Source organism: Fukomys damarensis, unplaced genomic scaffold (assembly GCF_012274545.1).
Source record: "Fukomys damarensis isolate Sample0158 unplaced genomic scaffold, DMR_v1.0_HiC HiC_scaffold_25, whole genome shotgun sequence".
Taxonomy (NCBI): Eukaryota; Metazoa; Chordata; class Mammalia; order Rodentia; family Bathyergidae; genus Fukomys; species Fukomys damarensis.
In genome coordinates this window covers 25,078,503-25,099,666 of record NW_022900937.1, presented here as the reverse complement: position 1 = coordinate 25,099,666, position 21,164 = coordinate 25,078,503, and the positions used below count along the sequence as shown (strand labels likewise).

General features: G+C 51.8%; 1 protein-coding gene across 4 annotated transcripts in view; it reads left to right on the top strand.

Moving 5' to 3' along the window:
- The first annotated feature begins 6,237 nt into the window (after positions 1-6,237).
- Positions 6,238-21,164, top strand: part of Pstpip1 (proline-serine-threonine phosphatase interacting protein 1) — a 30,735-nt gene continuing 15,808 nt past the window's right edge. Inside the window, exon 1 of one of the 4 annotated variants that reach the window (XM_010626115.2) lies at positions 6,238-6,687. In XM_010626115.2, the coding sequence (XP_010624417.1) occupies positions 6,652-6,687 (36 nt within the window). In that variant the 5' untranslated portion in view covers positions 6,238-6,651. Of the gene's footprint in view, positions 6,688-15,445; positions 16,092-21,164 lie in introns of those variants that run through there. The other 3 variants (XM_033756158.1, XM_033756156.1, XM_033756155.1) reach the window with 3 other exon arrangements.

Sequence of the window (21,164 nt, the reverse complement as noted above, 5' to 3'; positions counted from 1 at the left end):
GGAAGAAGGGAATCTCCTTGTAAATGTAGATAAGACACTGGAGTGAGAAACTCACCAGTGTCTGCTAAAACAAGTGGGTGAAGGTGTGAAGAGGAACAAGACCTGCGTACTTACACAGCCTCAAAGGATTGTCCTATAAGACACTCACTAATCATAAAGGTAGAACCAGAAACTTCTGGTGAAGCACAGTGGTGGACACCACTTTAGCCAGGTGATCAGAGTTAACATCACCTGTAAGGAGACAAACTAACAGCCCAGGCTTCCTGACCAGGTGCTGAGATGACACGGCCTCGTAGGTGTGGTGCTCCTGCCCACGGCCATCATCTGAACCTAATCTGAGGAAAGGACCAAACCTAAACTCACACTGAGGGACAACCGACAAAATAACCCACCTGCGACCTTCCCAAGGTCATGGCAGTCAGAGGAACCAGCCAACTGTCACAGATTGAAAAAGACCAGAAGGACACATAGCTTTAAATAATGTTACACTTCATGGGAATAACTTCAGACATGGAGTCAATAGCACTGTATTGTCATCCTCCCTCCTCCCCTCCCTTCTTTCCTTCCTGACTTCCTGCCTTGCTTGTGATGCTGGGACCAAACCTAGGGCCTCATGCCTGCTAGACAAGTTCTCTACCGCTGAGGTACACACTCAGCCTGATGTTAAATTTCTTAATTTGGAAAACTGTGCTGTAGTTATGTGAGAAAATACTTTTGTTTTCGGATGTGTACACTTGAATTTAGGGGTAAAAAGTTGCCATGCCTTCAACTTACTCAATATAAAAAAAAAAAACCAATAAACACAGATAAAAAAATAGAAAAACAATATTAAAGCAAGGGGGTAAACCAATCTAATGAATATAGGTAGAGGGAGTAGAAATTCTTTGGACTCTTTAAGTTTAAAATTCTACTAAAATAGCTCGGCATGGTGGCACACACCTGGGTTGCCAGTACTCTGGGAGGCTGAAGGGAGAGGATTTCAAGTTTGAGCCAAGCCTGGGCAATTTAGATACTTAGCAAGAGCTTGTCTCAAAAAATCAGGGCCGAAGATTTAGCTCAGCAGTTTGGTGGCCTGCCTCGCAATCGCATAGGACTCGAGTTCGATTCCCCAGTACCAAAAAAAAAAAACCAGAAAATTAAAAAGGGCTGGGGATGTAGGTCAGCATGAAGGAGCTGGGTCCAACCCCCAGGACTGAAAAAAATTATACAAAAATTAAACTTATGAACTAAGAAAAACATGAAGCCGGGCGTGGTGAAGCACGCCTGTAATCCCAGCACTCAGGAGGCTAAGGCAGGAAGATCACTGTGACTTCAAGACCAGCCTGGTCTACATAGTGAGTTCTAGGTCAGTCTCAACTGCATAGTGAGACCCTGTCTCAAAAAAACAAAAACAACAAAAAAAAACCCAAACAAACAAAGAGCATGAGAACATATGCCTCTAACAAATGACCTGAGGAGGGACTTGGAAGGCCCGTGTCACTCTTGTGTTGTCAGACACTGGGGAGTCACGTTACATACTTTTTCCCAAGCTTGGGGTAACCCTGTGACATACATGGGGTCATTATCCCTGCCTCCCATTTCCTGTGTGAGGAAACTGAGTCAGTTCTTGGAGACTGAAGCTCTCCACCTCCATGTGCAGCACACGCATGCCGGAGCCCCTGCTCAGGGATATGGTGGGTGCCGCTGCCGTCCTCTCAGCTGGCCTGGAGCCCCTTCTCTGCCTCGGAACCCCAGGTTCTCAGTGACAATGAAACACCACCTGGGTTGAAATAGAGCTTGCCTTCCAGGGAGCCGTTTTTCCAACTAAATTAGAATCAACGGATGGGGCCGGGGAACGCTAAAGGGCAGAGTAGAAGCACTTGGGAGACAGCCGCTGATACTGGAGAAATCAGCAGGAAAGAAGTGAGAAGGCAGACCTGGAATTAGCAGAACTCCTGCCATTGCTTTCCCTGTTGGCCAGGCCGTTGTTCTGTTTCCATGCTGGTCCTCAGTTTGCCCATCGAAGAATGAAGCAAGCAGATGGAGCAGAAGTTCTGACTGAGGCTGTGTCTGGAACCTGCGTCTAAAACTATGAAGGCCTTCTGCCCACCCAGCAGCAGATCTAGGTTGGGACCTGGACTCGTGTATTTTTGGAGTTTGTTTACACAAAGATCCGTGTGGGGTTCACCTCTGCCTTCTGGCACAGAGCACTCAGGAGTGGGACTCAGAGGTGCCCCTCACACTCGCCACCTGGGTTCCATGTGCCCTGCTGGCTGCTACATGGCCATCTCGTCTGTCTCTGTGGCCACTCCTGCTTTGTGTTCCTGACCATCTTCTGAAGCCTCACAGTGCTTAGAAACTGAGTCACTCAGGCATGAATGAGTCAACCTGAAAGTTCTTGGCAGCTAAGCAGAGCTGGTGAGTGGAAGAAATCTCATTTTTGTAATTGTCCCAGAGCAAACTGACAGTGCACAGCTGTAGTGCATTCAGGGAACAGAGCCACACCCTTTGCACCACCGAGGAGTCTGGGCAAGGAGGTTTCCTGGCACCAGAGCCGCAGGCCTCTTTCTGAGGGCCCTAGGCTACCCCAGGGCCCAGCCTCCCCACTTCCTCCTCCACAGCCAACTTCCTCTCCTTCTCTCCTTCTTCTGCCTGTACTCCAGGCCTGGCCCTTATCTCCACCCTGAACTCTGGGGAGAGACTGTCTTTAGCAGGGTTGCCACAAGGCAGCTTACTTCTTTGAGCCTCCATTTCCTCCTCTGTCCAGTGGAGCCACAACACCCCCCGTGGTGTTGGGAAGATGGAGTGACACAACAGGAAGTACTCAGCTCAGGAGAGGTGCACTGAGAACCCACAGGCTGTTACTATCACTCTGGAACACACTTCAAGACCCAGCTCCCCTGTGCAGGGACTTGCTGGCCTCTGTCCTTGGTTATTTTGCTGTCTGCCACTCCCATCTGTCCCCAGACAGGAAGCCTGGATAAACACTGGTGGTGCACTGCAGAGGGGCTTTTTCCACTGTGGGGGCAGCACAGTGGACCTGTGCTCTGGCCACTGCAGGGAGCCTACAGCATCTCCTCCAGAAATAGTGGAACCACTCCATTCAGCCAGGAGTGGGGAGCAACCTGGCAGCCGTGGGCAGCATCATAAACACTGCTGGGGTTGCCCTGGTCACAACACTAGTAAGCAGAGTGCTCTCGGAGAAAGGCTGGTATGACCCAGGCAGCGTGTTAGTAAAGGATGCTTCTCTTCTCGAGGCTCCTGCCCGCGCCCCGCCTTGGAAGGCTCCAGGCTCTTGCTTCAGGTTCTTCTTGAGTTTTAAATGATGTTCCCATCTAGCAGTACTGTGTCTGGCCCAGGCTAGCAATGCCCTGGAACATCCAGCAGGTCCTACTTCTGACCCAGGTACCTGCATCCTGGTACAGGGTTCCCAACAGCCTTGGGACTACACAGCCACTGTGTCTGAGGCAGGTCCGTGGGAAATGGGATGCTTGCCTCAACTTCTCTGTCCTAGCTTGAGAAAGCAGTCTGGCAGCTGGCAGAGAAACCCAGTACTCCCTGGGTCTAGCGTACAACCACGGCAGGAAGTGGGGTGGGGATGGGACTTGTCCATGCTGAGGGAGTTTGACATTGAGTAGCAGATACAGATCACCCTAGGTGGTGATGCTCCCCGCACTGGCCAGGGCCACTGCTCTGTTGCTTCTGGGCCCTAAAGGCTGGATGAAATGGCTTCAGGGCTGAGCCTGCCAGCCGGCCAGCTACAGCAATCAATGCTGTAATCACAGCTGGTGCTGCCATTTACTCTCAATCCTTGGACCTACTGCTTCTTGAATTCTGCCAGCAGAGGTGCTCAAAGGCTATGCAAAGCAGCTGGGGTTCCGCCTGGGTGAGATTCTTCCTGACAGCCTGGCCCAGCACAGCTGCTAGATCTCAAGGCAAGTGTGTTTTGAAGCAGCAGGAACAGTGACTAAAAGGCAATGATTTTCACATGGCCATCGTGTCTGGTGAGGGAGGCTTTGGACTGCATGGCTCCCTTTACTGGGGGCTCTTGGATGTCTGGTCCTGCCCCTTCCCTGCTTTGCCACCCTCCCACATACCTGGATCTTCATCTTCCTCTTAGGATGATCACAACACCTTCTCTGGTCTCACTACTCCCAGCTGCTCTCTGTAGGAAGAGATCTTTCTAGAATCTTTCCACCATGGGTTCCCAGAGGTGGAAACCAGGAGCACCTCCCCTCTAGGTCTGGCATGGAGGTAGTAACCAACAGCACTGGTGGACGTGGGCTGAGGAGAAGGTCACACTGGTTTACATCCTTGCTGCCAAAAGCATCCTCAATGGATGCAAATGACACAGTGGATGCAGAAGGGCATGTGTCACACACTCGTCCCAAGAGCACAGTCAGCTCTGATGTCTCCCTGGGCTGTGTAGCTACCTGTCAACTGGGGTGAACATTGCACAAGGTGGAAGCAGGGAAAGGAGGATGAAACAGATGGGTCTGTTAGGGGACAACTGTGGCAGTTGAGAGCGTGGCCTCTGGGGCAGACGGCCCTGGTGCCACATTGGCCTCTACTCATAGCTGTGATACCCTGTGTGAGTTGTGTAAACGCATCCCTAGCTGCCTGTCTGTAAAAGAGGAGCATGGACAGAAGCAGACTGAGTGAGATGGTCCCTGAGAGCAGCCCAGTGATGCCTAAACCAAAGTGATGGCTCTGGGTGCCCAGATCTGGGAGCTACAAAGGTGGGGAGGGGCTCCTTTTTGGCCAAGAACTTCAAGTGTCCCTCCCATTACTCCCTTCCCCAATCACTCTAGCCTAAGACCAGCACGGGCATTGCTTAAGGGCTGCCCTGCTGGACCTGTGTGGTTGGGAAAGGAAGGCCTCTCTATGGGGCACCCTCAGGCCAACCTGGAGGGGTGGGAGGAGGCTTGGCCCAGGACCGGAAGATTTGGGTAGGCCTGAGATGTGGAAGTCAGAGTGGGCCAGAGAGCCTCCTGGGAAAGGAAAGGCAAACTCTGGCTGATGCTTGTGGGAGGTAATGGGAAGGACACCTGCAGGGGTGGAAGGGAGCCCAGCTGGGAAGCTCTGGCGGTGAAAGAAGGCTGTAGAGAGAGGAGTCCCCTGCGGAACCAGAGGGCTCAGCCCATCTGACAGATGGAGAAACTGAGCTCAGGCAGCACCTGTGTGGAGGAGAGGTACAGCTCAGCATGTGGCTGCCGGGGTCCCAGGTGACTGCAGCTGGAAGGCAGCAGAAAGCTATGCAGGGTGCTGTGATGGTAAAGATGTTTATTAGCCTGACCCTAAGGATCCTGGGGTGAGGTGGTCCCAGGATGGCCCTGCTGCTCTGCAACATTTTCCCTCTGGGTGGCTGTTCCAGGCACTGGGTGTATCCCTTTTCTAATCCCGTGTGGGTAACTGGCATGTGAGAGCTTAGCTATTTCTGCAGCGGTTTTCGTTGTCTCTTCAGCCCAGGTGACTGTAAGGCAGGCACCAGGGAGAGCGGTGACTCCTCCTTTCCACCAGGCCCCTCCCCCTGCCTGTTTTGGGACTCCCTGCTGGGGTCTCCTGCAGTGGTCTCCTGCAGAGGGAGCAGACCCTGTCTCTGCCCTACCAAACCAGAGGTTCTCCAAATGTTCTTGACACTGTCTCATTTCTAAAGAGGTGGCAGCTGGAGAGGCTGAGGCTCAGTGAGCTGGAGGACCACTTAGGGTCCCTCAGCCACTAAACAAAAACTCGGTTTCAACCTGGGCTTCCCAGCTGCTGACTCTGTGTCTTTATGGTCCTGTCTCTTGCACCTGAATCCAGTCATTGAGCTTAAAGACTCCAGAGGGTCTTGCAGAGGGGCAGGCAGTGCCCAGGAAGCCCAGGCACCTTGGCTACCTCCCCCACCCCACAACCTTGTGCTCCACAGACCCAGAGCACACTTGTGTCTGCCCTAGACCATCAGCTCTTTAGAGACAGAACCTGGGACACAGGCAGCGGAGTAGGAGAAAATAGATGCTGCAGGCCTGGAGGAGCCACTAAGAGTTTCTCTGGGCCTGGCCTGGAGTGGGCCTGGGCAGATAAGTGATCACCCGAGGATCCCCATCCCTAGTGTTCACATGATAGGTGGGCTGTGAGCACCCTGCATTTACAGCTCTGATTATAAACCAGGCTGGGGCAGGAGCAGGGGCAGGCAAGAGCAGGCAGGGACGTGGCAGGTGGCAGGCGGGGCCACACAGGGGAGCACAGCAGCTCCACTTCCTGTGGGTGCGGGCCCTGGTGCCGGCCTGGGAGGTTGCACAAGTCTTCCTCACAGGCCCCAGGCTGCCTGCCTGCCTGGCCAGTACATAGCCTGCCTCACCCGGCTGGCCCTGCCTCCCCGAGGGCTGGCATCCCGCTCCCTGCCCCGGGGCCTGGCCTGCATCCTCATTGCGAGGGCTGAAGGGGCCGCTTCTGCTTGCCCTCCCATCCCTGGACACAGCTCCTTCCTCATTTGCTGCTGGTTCTAGCCCCAAACAAAACAGGTTGAGCCCTTTCCCTCCCTTTGGCAGTTGTCTCTGTCTTGTGGCTGCCTTCTGAGCACGGCAGACGGCGCCGGCTGGGACAGGAGGGGGCCTGGACATTGCTCTTGGCACCTGGCCACAGTCGGCCCTGCCTGGGCAGGAGTGCAAGCTTTGAGCAGCAGAAGAAAGGATGATGCCTCAGCTGCAGTTCAGAGATGCTTTCTGGGTGAGTGAAGCCACCAGGCTGTCTGGGCTGAAGTGTACCAAGGTAGTGATTGGAGGGGTGATCTCATAAAATAGAGGCTGATTTTTGGTCTTGTCTTGGAGGTGGCCTGGGCCACTGTGCTTTCTGAGCGGGTCACTGGCTGGGGTACTTGGGTGGGGTTATCTGCTCTGTGCTCCATGGGGATCCCCCTCTCCTGCAGCAGGAACTTCCAGGAAAGCCAAGTGCGGGTGAGGCTTGAGAAGGCCATGTTGGCAGGAAATGAAGGACAGGTCAGAGGTCTGAGGACAGACACATAGGTTCAGATCTCAGCCTTATGACTTATAGGCTGGGTAAATCATTTGATGCCTCTGTGCCTCAGTTTCTCTGTCTATGTAATGGGGATAAGGACAAATAAACATCCAGTTTCAGGTGCTGTAAGTGAAGTCCCCAGCACCTTGCTGCATGTCAAATGGTAGCTCTCTTCCCTTACCCAACTCTTCTCATCCTCTGAAGACCTGGGGGGATCCTCAAAGGAAGCAGTCAGAGTGGGCAATGCCTTATTTGCTTTCTTAAATTGAGCACAGGTATAATCATGAAAGGTGTCCATGAAACAGGGCATCTGGCTGGGGGTAGGTAAAGTGGCTTGTCGGGCCATATAGCCTGCAAGTGCAGCCGGTCACTACCCTACACCATTTTCCACTTGGCCTTGGCCTTCCCTTTGCTCCTGGGGACCAGTGGAGACCTCTCTGGTTGGAGAAGGAATGTGGTTATGTACTGGTTCCACCTGCAGTCTCTGAACAAGATTCCCAGCCCTCTGCTCAGCTGCCTCAGCCCTACCTGCCCCAGTGCCCTGTCCCAGGTGCAGCCAGGAAGATGGGGCAAAAGAGCCTGGCCTCTTTGCCTTCTGAGCCGGCTCTGTGTGAGTGGCTTGCTTCCCCTGTGCCACTGTTCATAGGACAGAACCCTCCCCTGGGCCTCAATTTCCCTATGTTGACCCAGTGCAGAGAAGCTGGCCAGGGCCGAGCCAGCTCCACCCAGGCAGACACCAGGCTCTGGCCCCAGCGGTGATGATGTGTAGGGTCTGGTGTGGTATCTCCATGCCTGCCCTTGTTATACTCTGGGCTGCAGCAGCTTTATGGCCCCCGCGTGCCTCCTCATGCCCAGGGCTGGCTGCTGGGCTTGGATGAGGGGACAGCTTCCCTAGGGAGGGCCAGAGCAGGTCACTGTGGGGATACCTGCCACAGAGCCCTGGTCCTAGTATCGTTTTCCTGTACCCAGATAGCCCAGTGCAGGGTAAAAGTGCACATTTACCAAGATCTAAAGATGTGTCATGCTCAAGGCTGTTGTACAGTCACTCATTTAATCCCCTCAGCAACCAGTGAGGTAGATGCTATTGTTATCGTGAGATAAGGAAACCAAGGCACAGAGAATGTAAGGGAGTTACCCAATATCACAGAGCCAGAATCAAGCCTAGCAAGATGACTCCATGCCAGTTACAGCTAGGGTATTTCATTATCCTCTATGGATCTTGGTGTACCACTGAGTCTTGGGCCTTGGGATCCACACTGGATAAATGGGGGGGATTCTGCCCTCTGACCTCCCAGAGGGTGAGGACATCAGGGGAGGTGGAGAGAACAAAATTCTGAAGCTCGCTTCACAGATGAATCTGTCCAGTAGCAAAATCTACCCACTAGGGACCTCTTCCCGCTTTCCCTTACTTCAGCTAAAGCCCTATCCAGAAGCCCTGCAGCCTGCAGAACCCAGCTGGGGCTGACATCCCTACCTAGTGGAAGGAAACCCTGAACCTGAAGTCACCAGGGCTCATGGACATCGCTCATGAGAGAAGCCCTGTGGCTTTGGGTCAGGATAATAACCTATCGTTACCCATGGTCTGAGCAAGCAGAGTCTGACACATGTAGCAATTAGCTGAGGTCCACTTGGAACCTGGATACAGTTGGTGACAGATACAATGGTGGACCTGTGTGGTCAGAAGCAGCCTCGCAGACTGCTAGTACTCAGGTAGTTGAGATGGAGTTAGAGAAGTTAGAAAAAGCACAAACAGTGGCTCAGAAGTGACCAGGTGGTTCAGCTTGGGAAGGGATGCCCCCTGTCTCTAGTTGGGCCTGTGTGCAGAGCTGTCCATGTGGCTGTATGGTGGCTTCTGCAGCCTGCTGTGGGCTGTAGCAGGGCACAGATGCAGGCTGCTGTGGGGAGAAGGCTGAGGTATGCGTGGGCCACAGGAAAGGATAATTTCATTTCTGTTAGGCACACAAGACAAAGAACATAACTGCTCTGCAGGAAGTTTGTGGCTGAGCCTCAGAGTGGGATCTGTCAGGTATAATTGAGCTGAGATCTTAGCCTCCCTTCTAACAGGCCTTTGATCTCCTATAGCCTGTGCTTGCACTGAGTCAAAGGGCAGGAAAGTCAGGGAAGGCCAGGTCCTGCCCTGTCCCTCTGCATCAAACAGGGGGGGTCACGTGAATGTTTAAAGAATAAATGAAAGGACAGTGAACATCCCTAGGGTTTGCCTGCCTTCTTGAACCCATCTCATCCTCCATTTCAGCTTCTCTGGATTCTGCAATGTGTTTTGAGTAAGGTTCTTGTCAGGAAGATTTACCTAGACTCCTGAGCTCCACCCCACAGCCAGTCAGGTGCATAGAAGTCTTGTCCCTAAGGAGACCAGAGTGCTATGCTGCAGGCCCAGATAGGTGTGTGAAGTGTCCCAGGTCCCTGATCCACCCGTCTGGGCCATAGCCTTCACAGAGGAGCACTGGGTGTTGCTTTAAGAAGGGAGGTGTAGTTCTGCACCAGGTATTATACAGATAGACCTACACCATTCCCTTTGGGGATATTTAAAAGGAAGGTAAGGGCTGGAGAGTCCAGCCCCTCAGGTTGGCCCCCAGGGATCAGTGGACAGCAGGCTTGAGTGCTCTTCTCTCTGTCTCTGAGATGCAGATTTACCTGGAAGTTCCTTGCCCAGAGAGCAGGTGAGGGCCCTGCCCCTGGGAGGGGGTTAACTTGCTAGGGACAAGCTGGGTCAGGCCCACCCCTTCCCTCTGTGTCCCTGGGTGTCCCTCTGCTGTGGTGCCTCTTCCTCTTCCTGGTCCTGCAGTTCCCCATTTAGAGGTGACAGAGAAGATCCCTGAGGGCCCCACTTTAGCCTATCTTGGAGTTGCCTGTGCCCTGCTCCAGGACCTTCCCTGTGGGGCTGAGGCTGACGTTTCTTGGATACCTCTTCGGTCCTAGGCTCTTAAAGCTGAATCGATACCTTCTAAAGAAACAAGGAAATTAATACAAGAATCTGAAAAGGACAGTGGGAAAATAGAGACAAAAAGCGGGGGGAACCCAACCCTTATTATCAGTTGTTTCTGGGTGAGAGACTATGTTCTGTGCTTCTGTAAGATTATCCTACACAGGTACAAGCAGACTGTGTGCCTAACTTTGTGCACTTTCCTCTTTTCTCTATTTAAATTTTTATTTTAAATTGTAAAATATACACAACCTAAAATGGATCAATGGGATAATTTCTCTCAGGTGTATTCAGTTGAAAAATTTGTCCCTGGTTAGTTGTACCGAGAGTTATTAGTCAAAAGTCAAAGCACTCACTCGTTGAAAGGAAATTATTCAGTAAAACGGAACTGAAAGCATTTCCAAATCCATTGTGCCACATAATTCCACCAAAAGCAAATCTCACGAATTGTCATGAACGCTTTCTCTGGTCTTGTATTTTGCTTTATGTTTGCTTCAATGAGACACTGAGAGGTGGCCCTCACGGTGGCGCACACCTATGACCCTAGCTGCTTCAGAGGCTGAGGCTGGGAGGTTCATGTGTTTGAAGCTCGGGAAACATACCAAAATCATCTCAAAATGAACAAAAAACCCAGTCGTGACAAGAGGTAGAAATTGGGGTCACTCTGGTTAATCTGACCACCTTGGAAACCAAGGAGAGACTGAATATTACCCCATGTAGCCCGTGAATTGACTGAATCCTTGAGTCAGGCTCTACCGTACAGTGCAAAACAGGCCCCAAAGTTTGGGCAGAACGGTCGCTGGCAAGGTCCGCATCACCGTGGCTGGTTGTGGATTGTACTTAGATTATAAAAAAAACCCATACTCCCCTTTGAGAATTCGACTGGTGGGGCAGGGACAAACTGCTCAGCTGTCCCCATAAGATTTACTATCCTAACTGTTTGTAGATTCAGCAGTGTTCAGTAGCAGGCAACCCTCCTGTTTCTTGGTATGAACGCTGTGAGTGTGGTGGGTGTGGGGTCTTCATCTTCTGCAGCCCCGAGGCTCGTAGTTACCCTGTTCCAGCTTTTGAATTTGGTGGATGTGCTATGATGTATTTATCCAATCCCAGGGAGATCTCTGAACATAGCTTTCCCTAATGATTATTTTCACGGGAAGATTTTTAGGACAGGAGGCATTTTTAGATGAAATAGGAGGGCTCTCTTGTGCTCAGTGTAAACAACTGCTTTGGGCCCCTCCCATGGGCAGTACAGGAGGTAGCAGCCAAGGTCCTGACAATCAGGCCTTTGGGCCACCAGCTGCTGTGATGTCAGGAGGAAGGAAAACATCTCAGAAGCTGTCTATGAGATGCTGTTAGTATAAAAGGCTCAGAGCTGAATCATGGGTCTCTGCAGCCTGCACTGAAGGGGGGACCAGCATAGACCCTAGTGTGGGCTCTTGTCCTCAGGATCCCTGGATGGCCACATAGACCCTCAGTGAAGCGGCTGTTGTCAGAAGAATGAAAATCATATGGACGAGGAAAAAAGCTAGGTGGTTTTGAGTATTTTCATGTAAAAACTTCTTTATACTGTATAGTTTTTGAACCATGTTAAAAGATTTGTTTATTCAAAAAATTAAATCAAGAGGATGAAGAGGACATTTATTTCAAGCTTCATAAAGGTTTTCTTCTCTAAATTCCCACTACTTAAGTCAGCCCTAGAAGAGAAGCAACAGTGTCTGTTTGTTGGGTGCCTATCATATGGCAGGCATTGTGACAGCCACGACATGTGTGTCACCAAACACTCCCTATAAGGAAGGGGTCTCAGGGTTCTCCCATCTCCATAGCAGGAATAAAGGCACAGGCAGGTCAAGGATGAGCTGAGGTCACCCAGACTCCAACCCTGGTCCACCAGGCTCTTGCAGCGGAAGGTGGCCAGCTGGTTTGCTCTGGGCTCGGTCATAGCTTACGTAGGACAAAAGCCTGGTCCCTGCACTGGTTTCTGGAGATTTGGAAGCATTTGATTTCCCCCCTTCTCCCACCACCTTAAGTTTCTGCAAGTAAATATAGATCATACATGTCTGAAAATACTTTAACATAAAACCATTCTCACCAGTAGGGCCGTAATGGCTTTTTTAGGCCATACTTGTGGTTAAACAGCTTCACCTCTTGCACAGGCTCTAGGATGACCCCTGTGTACTGGGCCTGGGTGCTCAGGTTTCCCTGCTGCTCCCCCTGTTCAGAGCTGGGTGACCCCTGACCAGGAGTGGAGGGCCTTGCTTGGGCTGCAGATGGTGAGGGAGGACTAGGGAGGTGGCAAGAGGCCAAGTGGTGGTCCAGGCGGAAAATCTGGTGGGGCAAAGGAGAAGGGGGAACGGACCCAGCAGGTGTGCGGAGTGAGTGGTGGTTGGAGGCCCTGCTGGATTGTGAAAGGTCTTTTTGCACAAAGTGGTGGTGGCAGACTCTTCTGCCTTTTGTACCCTCCCTGGGAGTAACTATTTCCCCCCTCATGTAACCCGGGACCCCTTCCTTCCCTCCCCGCCAGACACCTGTCTCATGCTGCAAACCACATGATGGAGGAAAATGGGGGTGGAAACCAAAACTGCTTTGGCTTCGAGCAGGAGAGAGTGGTACTTGTGCTGCCCACCCCAGGGCTCCTCTCTGTGCTGGTTCCACAAGGTCCCTTAGCTGACCCCTGGCCTCCAGGTTGCTGAGGAAGCAGGCGGTTGTGAAGCCTAGCCTGGCCCCACTCTTACTTGATGGGTGATGTGGGGGAGTTATATCCCTTTCAGAACCTCAGTTTCCTCATTTGGGATGAAGTGGTAAGATCTCACCTCACCTAGGTAAGGGCTTTGAGAAAGAGAAGCATCACTTCCTGCCCACCACAGTGAAATGGACCAAGAATGGTCCCTGTGTGACCTTAAATGTGTGACCAGGCTCAAGAACCACTGACTTTACCCAATTTACCTGAGAGTGAGTAGAGTTTGAGGTTTAGTTTTTGGTGGTGAACATGTGTAACAGAATTGAATCTTTTTTTCTTTTTTCGTTTTTTCTGTGCTGGGGAATGAACTCAAAGTCTTATGCCTGCCAGGCAAGCATTCTACCATCCCCAGTCCCATTTTAACCATTTTAAAAGTGCATTCATTACCTATTTTAAATTCATTCATCACTGTCTGAATTATACACAGTTCCATAACGCTTTCTGGGTCAGTCAGCTTTTCATTGCTGTGACAAAATACCTAAGGAAATCAGTACAAAAGGAAGAATTTATTTTGGTTCATGGTTTCAGAGGTTCTAGTGCATGGTCCATTGGTCCTGTTACTCAGAGCCTATTGTGAGGCAGACCATCATGGTGGGGAGCAGAACTACACATTTCATTGTGACCCAAAGCAGAGAGACAGAGAAAGAGACAGAGACAGAAACGAGGGAGAAAAAGAAAGAAAAAAGAGAGTCAGGCTCTCTGGATTACCTTTCTGGGCATGTTCCTGCCAATGGCCTTCCCCTGTTCTTCCGCCAGGTCCCACCTCCTGAGGTTCCCCCACCTCTCCATAGTGCCATGGTCTGGCAACAAAGACTTCAACACATGGCCTTGGAGTCATATTTAAGAAGCAACCATAGCATTCTCTCCCTATCCTCTGTGCGATTTCTATTCTTTTTGTCCCTATGAATTTGACTTTTCTATGTATCTCATGTAAGTAGATACAATATCTGTCCTTTTGTGTCTGGCTGAGTTGATTTAAAATAGTATCTACAATCTATAGCATCTATCAGAATTTTTATTCCATGACACCTGTCAGAATTTCCTCCTCCTTTATAGAAAAATAATATTCAAACACACACACATACATGGACATCCCTTGGCTGTGCGTTCCTCCATTGATGGAGGGGCTTGGACAATTTCTGCCTTTAGACTAATGAATAATGACTAGTGAATAATGCTACTATGGAAATCAGTGTACTGACATCTGTTTGACTCCCTGCTTTCAGTTCTTTTGGGTGTAGATCTAGAAGTGAATTGCTGGATCATATAGTAATCACGTTTGTTTATTTTTTTCAGTGCTGAGACTCAAACCCAGGGCCTTACACCTGCTAGCCAAGTACTCTACCACCAAGCTCCACCCCAGCCCCACCATAGTCAGCTTTTTGAACAGCTACCAAACTCATTTTCATAGTGGCTGCCTTATTTCACATTCTCATCGGCAATGTAAAAAGGGTTCCAGTATCTCCAGATCTTTGCTAATCTTTCTCTTGCCATCATTGCCATTCTAGTGATCCTGAAGTGGTGTCTCACTGTAGCTTTGATATGCATTTTCCCTAATGATCAACTATGTCTGGCACCTTTCCACATGCTTGTTGGGCATTTGGATATCTTATGTGGAGAATTCTATGGAAGGCCTTTTCCCATTACTTGTTGTTGAGTTACAGGACTTCTTTCTGTATTCTGGATACTTACTCCTTATCAGGTATATGGTTTGGAAATATCTTCTCCCATTCTGTGAATTGTACTTTCATTCTCTCTCTCTTTTTTTTTCCCCCATTAGTCCTTTCATTCTCTTGATGTTGCCTTTTGATATACAAGTTTTCATTTTGCCAGTTCAATTTATCTTGTTTTTGTTTTGTTTTCTGTGTTTTAGTATCATATTCAAGAAGTCACTGCTTTAGTTTTTTTTTTCTTTGAGACAGGGTCTCACTGTATAGTTGAGACTGACCTGGAATTCACTATGTAGCCCAGGCTGGTCTTGAACTCAACAGTGATCCTCCTGCCTCAGCCTTTCAAGTGCTGGGATTACAGGTGTGCGCCACCACGGCAGGCTTGGTTTAGGTCTTATAGTTAGGTCAGTGATCCATTTTGAATTAATTTCTATATACGGTGTAAGGCAAAGTTTCTTTTACATGTGGCTATTCATTTTTCCACCCCATCCATTGATGGGTCTGTTCTTTCCCCCAGTGAATGGTACTGACACCCTTGTAAAAAATCTGACCATTTATGTATTTATTTCTGGGCTCTGTGTTCCATGGTCTAAGTCTGTCTGATGATGTCGCACACAATTTGATTACTATACCTTGTAGTAAGCTTTGGAATGAAGAAGAGCAAATCCTCCAGCTTTGTTCTTCTTTCCCAAAACTGTTTTGGCCATTTGGGGTCCTGAAGAGAGGTGTTCTTGTTCTTATTTTATTGGTGAAGAAATTGAGGCTTGGGCGCTCCTGAAGTGGCCAGGACTGGCCAACAGTCCATGACAAACCCCATCACATCCCCTCTGTGGAGCACTTAAGGACCTGCCCTGCCATGGAGCCCTCTGGGGTGGTTTGCTCCTCCCCATGGCTGCCCCACCTCTGGCTCCTTGAGTGGGTTGGGGCAGCCCTCATCTTACTTCCTAGAGGAGGGTCTGGAGGAAAGACTGACTGCTAGCGTCGCTGCCTTCATGCATGGGTCAGTGAAGGTCTTTAAGGAACTGATGTCTACCCTGCCCTTGGCCTGCCTGGACCTGGGGCTCCTATGGAAGTCAGGATTCTGCCCTGCATTTGAGCACTGCAGCCTCCGAAGCAACAGGGGCTCCCTTCTTGGTTCTTCCTGGACATCTGTCCTATAGTCAGGACCAGCTCCAAACCTATTCCTCCAGGCACAGTGACTCTAGACACAGGTCCGGGAGGTGGGCAAGTGACAGTCCAGCCTAGTGGTCTGTGTAGTGCATGCACAGCAGCACAGGATGCAGGTGCTGTCTTGGCTGTGTCTGTAGTGATCCTCACTGTGGTGTAGAATGAGATAGAAATGGACCCTGCAAGTTGACACAGGAACAGTGTAGCTGATGCCAGAGCCAGGGAAAGCTAGGAGCCAAGACTGAGCCTCAAACAGTGCTGGCAGAATTGCATTGCAGTCCTCAGATGGTTCCTAACCCTAGACAGAAGGAGCTTGCACAAAGGCTCTGTAAGTGCTGGCCTGAGTCCTAACAAGAACATTAAACAGTGAATGGTTCCAGGCACAGGGCTCCCCCAGGCAGCCCAGCTCCCAGCCCAGAAGACAGCTCTTACGCTGTTGGAGCTGTTGTTTCCCACTGGGTGGGCTCTGTTCCCGCTGGCTGTGTTGGGCAGGGCAAATCCTTTCTCAGGCAGTAAAACAGAGGGCACCATCTTCATCTGTTTTCTGGCGTTGGAATCCAGAGTGGCCCCCTTTGATTCTGTTACAATCCCAGTATCCCTGGTGAGTTCCTCAATTCCGTGAGCCTTTGGTTTCTCACCTGCAAATGTCTTCTGTGGTTAGAAGGTTGGGACTTGGAATCAACATTAATGGCCTGGCCAGTCCCAGGCCCCACTAGCCCAGGCTGGGAGCGAGCTCAGACAGAATCCAGACCTACTGAGGCTGGCAGAGGAGGCCACTATGGCCTCCAGAGGCTGCAGGGTCTGTCTTTGCCCTTGGAAGGGGCTGGGTCTGGGGCAGATGTGGGCCCCTGCAGCTTCATCTTGGCTCTGTGAAAAACCCCCAAACCATGCACAGGGTGGGCTCCCAGTGGGGAGCAGAGCACCCTCCTGTCAGGGCCCAGGAGACACGCGCTCACCCTGGTTTATAGATGGGACCATGGAGGCCCAGAGACAGGGAGCATCTGGTCCAGCTGAATGTCAGAGTGAGGATTCAACTGCAGTTCTGCTTTCTCACTTCCCTCCCTGCTGATCTCGGTGGATGTGTACCCATCGTTATGGCCATTTCCAGGGCTCCTTAAATGCCTGGGCCTTTGCCAGGCCCCTCCCATCTTCCCTCACTTGATCCTCAGAGCCCGGGATGGGGTAGCTTGTACTTTTCTGTACCCACAAGCCCCCACCCCGCTGCCTCCCTTGCCCTCAACTTGAACTGGGACCCTTCTCTGCTCCGACATCCTGGCCCTCAGACTCCATCCCTCTCTTTCCCAGCTGTGGCTGCAAGGGCTCTGTTCACCCCTGACCTCTGCCCTGCTGCACATCTCTCCCCACAGCTGTTCCTAGTCTCTACCTTTTCTGCACATCTGGGTTTTATGAAGGGTAGAAAAGGTGGCCCTAGCTGGGCCTTTGAGACCTCACAGCCTGGGCAGGAGTACGGGTCTGGGACCTCAATGTCCTCACAACTGAGGAGGCCGATGCAGAAGAGCAAAGCTTTCCAGGCAGGTAGACCTGGTCCAAGGGCAGATGTGCCCACCCTGTGCATGGTTTGTCACTGCCCTGTGCCCAATATGACTGAGAAAAATTGCCAAGCTGTCCCTTCCCCACTCACGGGACTCTTGAGGATCCTAGAAGCTGCCAGACTCTCTGGCAGGGTCTGGGGCCTGCAGGGTGACCACCAGCCACAGGCCTGTGGCTCACAAGTTTGTTGGAGCCTGACATGGACCCTGACATCTCAGGGGCTGGTGGCTTTGGTTGGCGGGGTTAGGCTATGAGACTGGGGAGCCTCAGCATGCATTTGGTGAGGGGCTGGGCCATTCTAGAAATTCCCCATTCATCTTCTCTTTTCTTTTCCTCTCTCTCTCTCTCTTTCTCTTTTTTTTTTTTTGGTGCAGTGCCTGACCAGCAACAGCACAGTGACAGACATCTGTGACTCTCTCCTCTCCTCTTCCTCTCTCTCTCCTTTTTTTTGGGGGGGCGGGGTTTGAGACAGGGTCAGTTGAGACTGACCTGGAACTCACTATATAGCCCAGGCTGGTCTCAAACTCACAGTGATCCTCCTGCCTCAGCCTCCCGAGTGCTGGGATTACAAGTGTGTGCCACCATGCCTGGCTCTCTCTTTCTTTCTTGATACTGGAGGCTGAACCAAGCCCTTCACACTGAGCTATATCCCACCCTCCCTTTAAATAACCATGCCCAGCTTCAAAGATTCTTTCTAACCTCAAGTTTCCATTAGACCCAGAGTAGCTCATCTAAGTCCATGAATGTGCTGTGTTCTCTACAAAGTAGAGTCTATCTTTGCCCTCTCTCCTCAACCTCTAGCCTGGGCTGTCTCAAAACAGCTGCCAGACACCCATCCATCTGCTCCTACAGGGACCCTCCCAGGCCTTGGGTAGGAGGCCCTCAGATACAAGCGCCCAACTCCTGATACCATCTGGGGCTCAGGGCCTCTCTGTGGAGCTCTGACCTGCTCTTAGACCATAAGCAGCAGCCCAGCAGGTGATGTGGCTGCCCTGCAAACCAGGGTGCCCCCTACTCCTGATGGCTGGCCCTTGCAGATCTGAGGGTAAGCGTCGGCTTTGGGACCTTCTCCCTGTTGTTTCTCCTCCTGGATTCTTCTGGTCCATGCATGCACCCCTCTGGGGTATGGCCCCTCAGCCAATCCGGTGGAAGGAGCCCAGCTATCCCCACTGCCTTAGCAGCCCCCACCCCAGTCTCCTTATCCTCCTTGTCCTACCTCAGAAGAGTGAGGACATGACTGAAAAGCTAATTCAAAGGCACCATGTAGTGCGTCATTGAATCTACAGTAAGCAGTGGAAGGAAACTCAGGAAACACTAGTCACAAAGCCACATCCTCAGGGGCCTCCCTGGGAGCTCTGCAGCACTCAGCTGGTGTTTCTGAGTATGTGGTGCACAGATGCCGGGCCTGGGTCCCCCAGAGGAGGCCAGCCTGAGGGATCCTCCACCTTCTCTTGCTGTCCCCTGACAGTCTCTGTGGTTGGCTTCTACCATCTACAGGAGACAGCAACAGCAGAGGAAGGCGGCAGCTAATGAGTATGAGAGGGAAGCAGGGCGGAAGCAGCCAGCGCCCTGTGCTTTTTGGTGGGGGTGTGTGCGTGCGTGTGCGTGTGGAGGAGCTGGCTGCAATCTCTGGGTGACAGGGAGGACATCTAGTTGCCCTGTTCGGTCTCTGCTTCCTCCATAAAATGTGATTTTGAAAAAAGGTTTTAAGAAGATGAAGAACCCTGAAACATGTCAGACATTGGAAAAATGTGAAGGAACGTGGTGGGGTAGGCAGGAAACTCTTCTCTTCTACCTTCCTGATCTCACCTCATGCCACCCCTGGGTGTCTCTCTGGTAGTTTTCAGGTTTCACCCAGGCCAGCCCAACATGATACCCAAACCCCAGGCCTTTAGCTGAGAGTGCTTGGTTTTCTGTATGCACAGGAAGCCTTGGGTGGGGAGGGGAAGTGGTTGCCCTGTCAGTGCCACAGTGTCCCCTCACCACGTTGTCAGCAGGTCTTGTGTCCCTGTGTGGTAGACAAGGAACAGGCAGCGCCTCTGAGGCAGTGAGAGGCTCAGGTCCCTGGTGCTGCTATGGCTGGTGATGGCGCCCCAAGTGGCAGGTTCCACAGCCCATACATCTGGGCTGGTTCTTCATGTGATTGCTTCCCATCCCTGTGGCCAAACCCAAAGACAACTGAGGCTTCTTCTGGCCCACAGTTTCAGAAGTGGCTGGATCCTTGGTTGTGGGGTGCAGGTGCAGTGGGACAGAGCCAGGGACCTGATACTGTCCCCTGGGTCTCACCCTTATGGTCCACTCCCTTCAGCTAGGACCACTTCTTGTTCCCATCATCCCCCACAATGCTCTAAGTTATGGCCTCATAATGGATGAACCCACTGATGACAGCAGAGCCCTCATGATCCTGTCACCTTTGAACACAATAGACTTCAGGGGACATTTTAGATCTAAACCATAATATTGGTCTTCCAGTGCCCACCGTTCCCTCTCTGCAGCTGCCTACTTCTATTCCCTCCGGTGACACCCAACAATCCATTCCACGCAGCTGCTGTTGGGGTTTCTCTCTCCCAACCAGACTACTTCCCAGACAGCATTAGCAGGTGGCTTTCGGGCTACTCTGAACAACCTCTATGTGGTTCCCAGAGCAACCTCAGTGCTGATCCCTGTGTGTTGTGCCTCCCTTACCCCTCCCTGCAGCAGCTGCAGTGCCCCCACCTGTCTTGCCAGGTGAGATGCACTGTCAGCCTAGGGCTCCCCAAACCTGCAGGCCCACCCCGACCCACCCCTGCCCTGAGGAGTCACTTCCTCTCCCTGTGTCCCTCCACGGTCTAGAGGCCCCGGAGGCACAATCGCTTCATCCTGCTTCTTCCTGGCAGATGGAACTAGGGCCAAAGCCCAGCAGGTCTGTCCCTTCCTCTCAGGTTGTAGGTTTAGAAGCCCTGGAATTGAATCTGAGGGAGCATTTGAAAAGGTTCTGCCCTCTTTAAATGCACCCTTGGGTCGGAACTGTGTCCCAGCATGTCACGGGCTGAGGGAAGATTCTGTCTAACCAGGTATGGCCTCCAGTAGGCGGGGAAGGACACCGGCCATGCTACCTGCTTATCCTGAGCCTGGGCTTCTGCAGGGAAGCAGAGGAATGGAGGTTAAGAGCCAAGATCCAAGTCCTGACTGTGCCCTGCAGGTCCCCAGCAGGTTGGGTGACCTCTCCTGGTCCTGCTGTCCTCTGCTGTGAGTGGTGTTTAAAGCCAGTCCTGGATGAGTTCTGACCCCAGCTCGCTGTTCTCACTTGGCCCATTTCCTCCGGGAAGGAAGTTGTTGCTGAGAAAGGCTGGGGTCAGCCTAGGGTGTGAAACACAACTAGTAGGTCACACTCCTTCCTCAAACCTGTTCTCTCAAACCCAGTTGGACCTTCTGTGACCCTTGTCCCCCGCAGATGCTGTCAGGGAAGGAGAGGTGGCCTCCAACCCATATGCCCATGAGACCAGGAAGGGAAGTGGCTTGCTTGGGGCCGAGTCTCTGTGGCTACCTTGCAGCCACCAAGAGTGATGTGTGCAGGAGAAGAGGAAGTGGCGGTAAATATGAGGATGGCTCCTCCACCCCACAGGAAGGGCACAGGAGGGACCAAGCCTGTGCAAAGTCTGGCAATGGTGCATCCTGGGCCCCCAGGGGAAGAAGCAGTGCCCCCCCCGCAGGCAGGACAGGGCAGCAGACTTTTGTACCCACCTTCCACACTGAGCTCTCTGCAGCGCATCTGGAGCCCCGGGGCAGCTTGTGGGCTGCACATCTTCCTCTTCTGAAGGCACCTGGCACCCTCAGCCTGGGGCAGGTTGCACTGGTACCTGGGGCTGTTTACTGCTGCTCCTCTGTCAGGCAGCTCTCCTCACCCAGCCTGGCACACAGTGAGCCCCTGAGAGTTCCAACAACTGAAGTATATCCCAGAACACAGCTTTACTTGGAGGGGGAAAGAATCTGAGGAATCATTTCCAAAGTCACTTTTACATGCCAGGTGTGGTGGCACATGCCTGTAATTCCAGCACCCAGAAGGTAGAGGCAGGAGGATCAGTGAGCATTCAGGGCCAGCCTGAACTACATAGCCAGATCCTATTAAAAAAAAAAAAAAAGA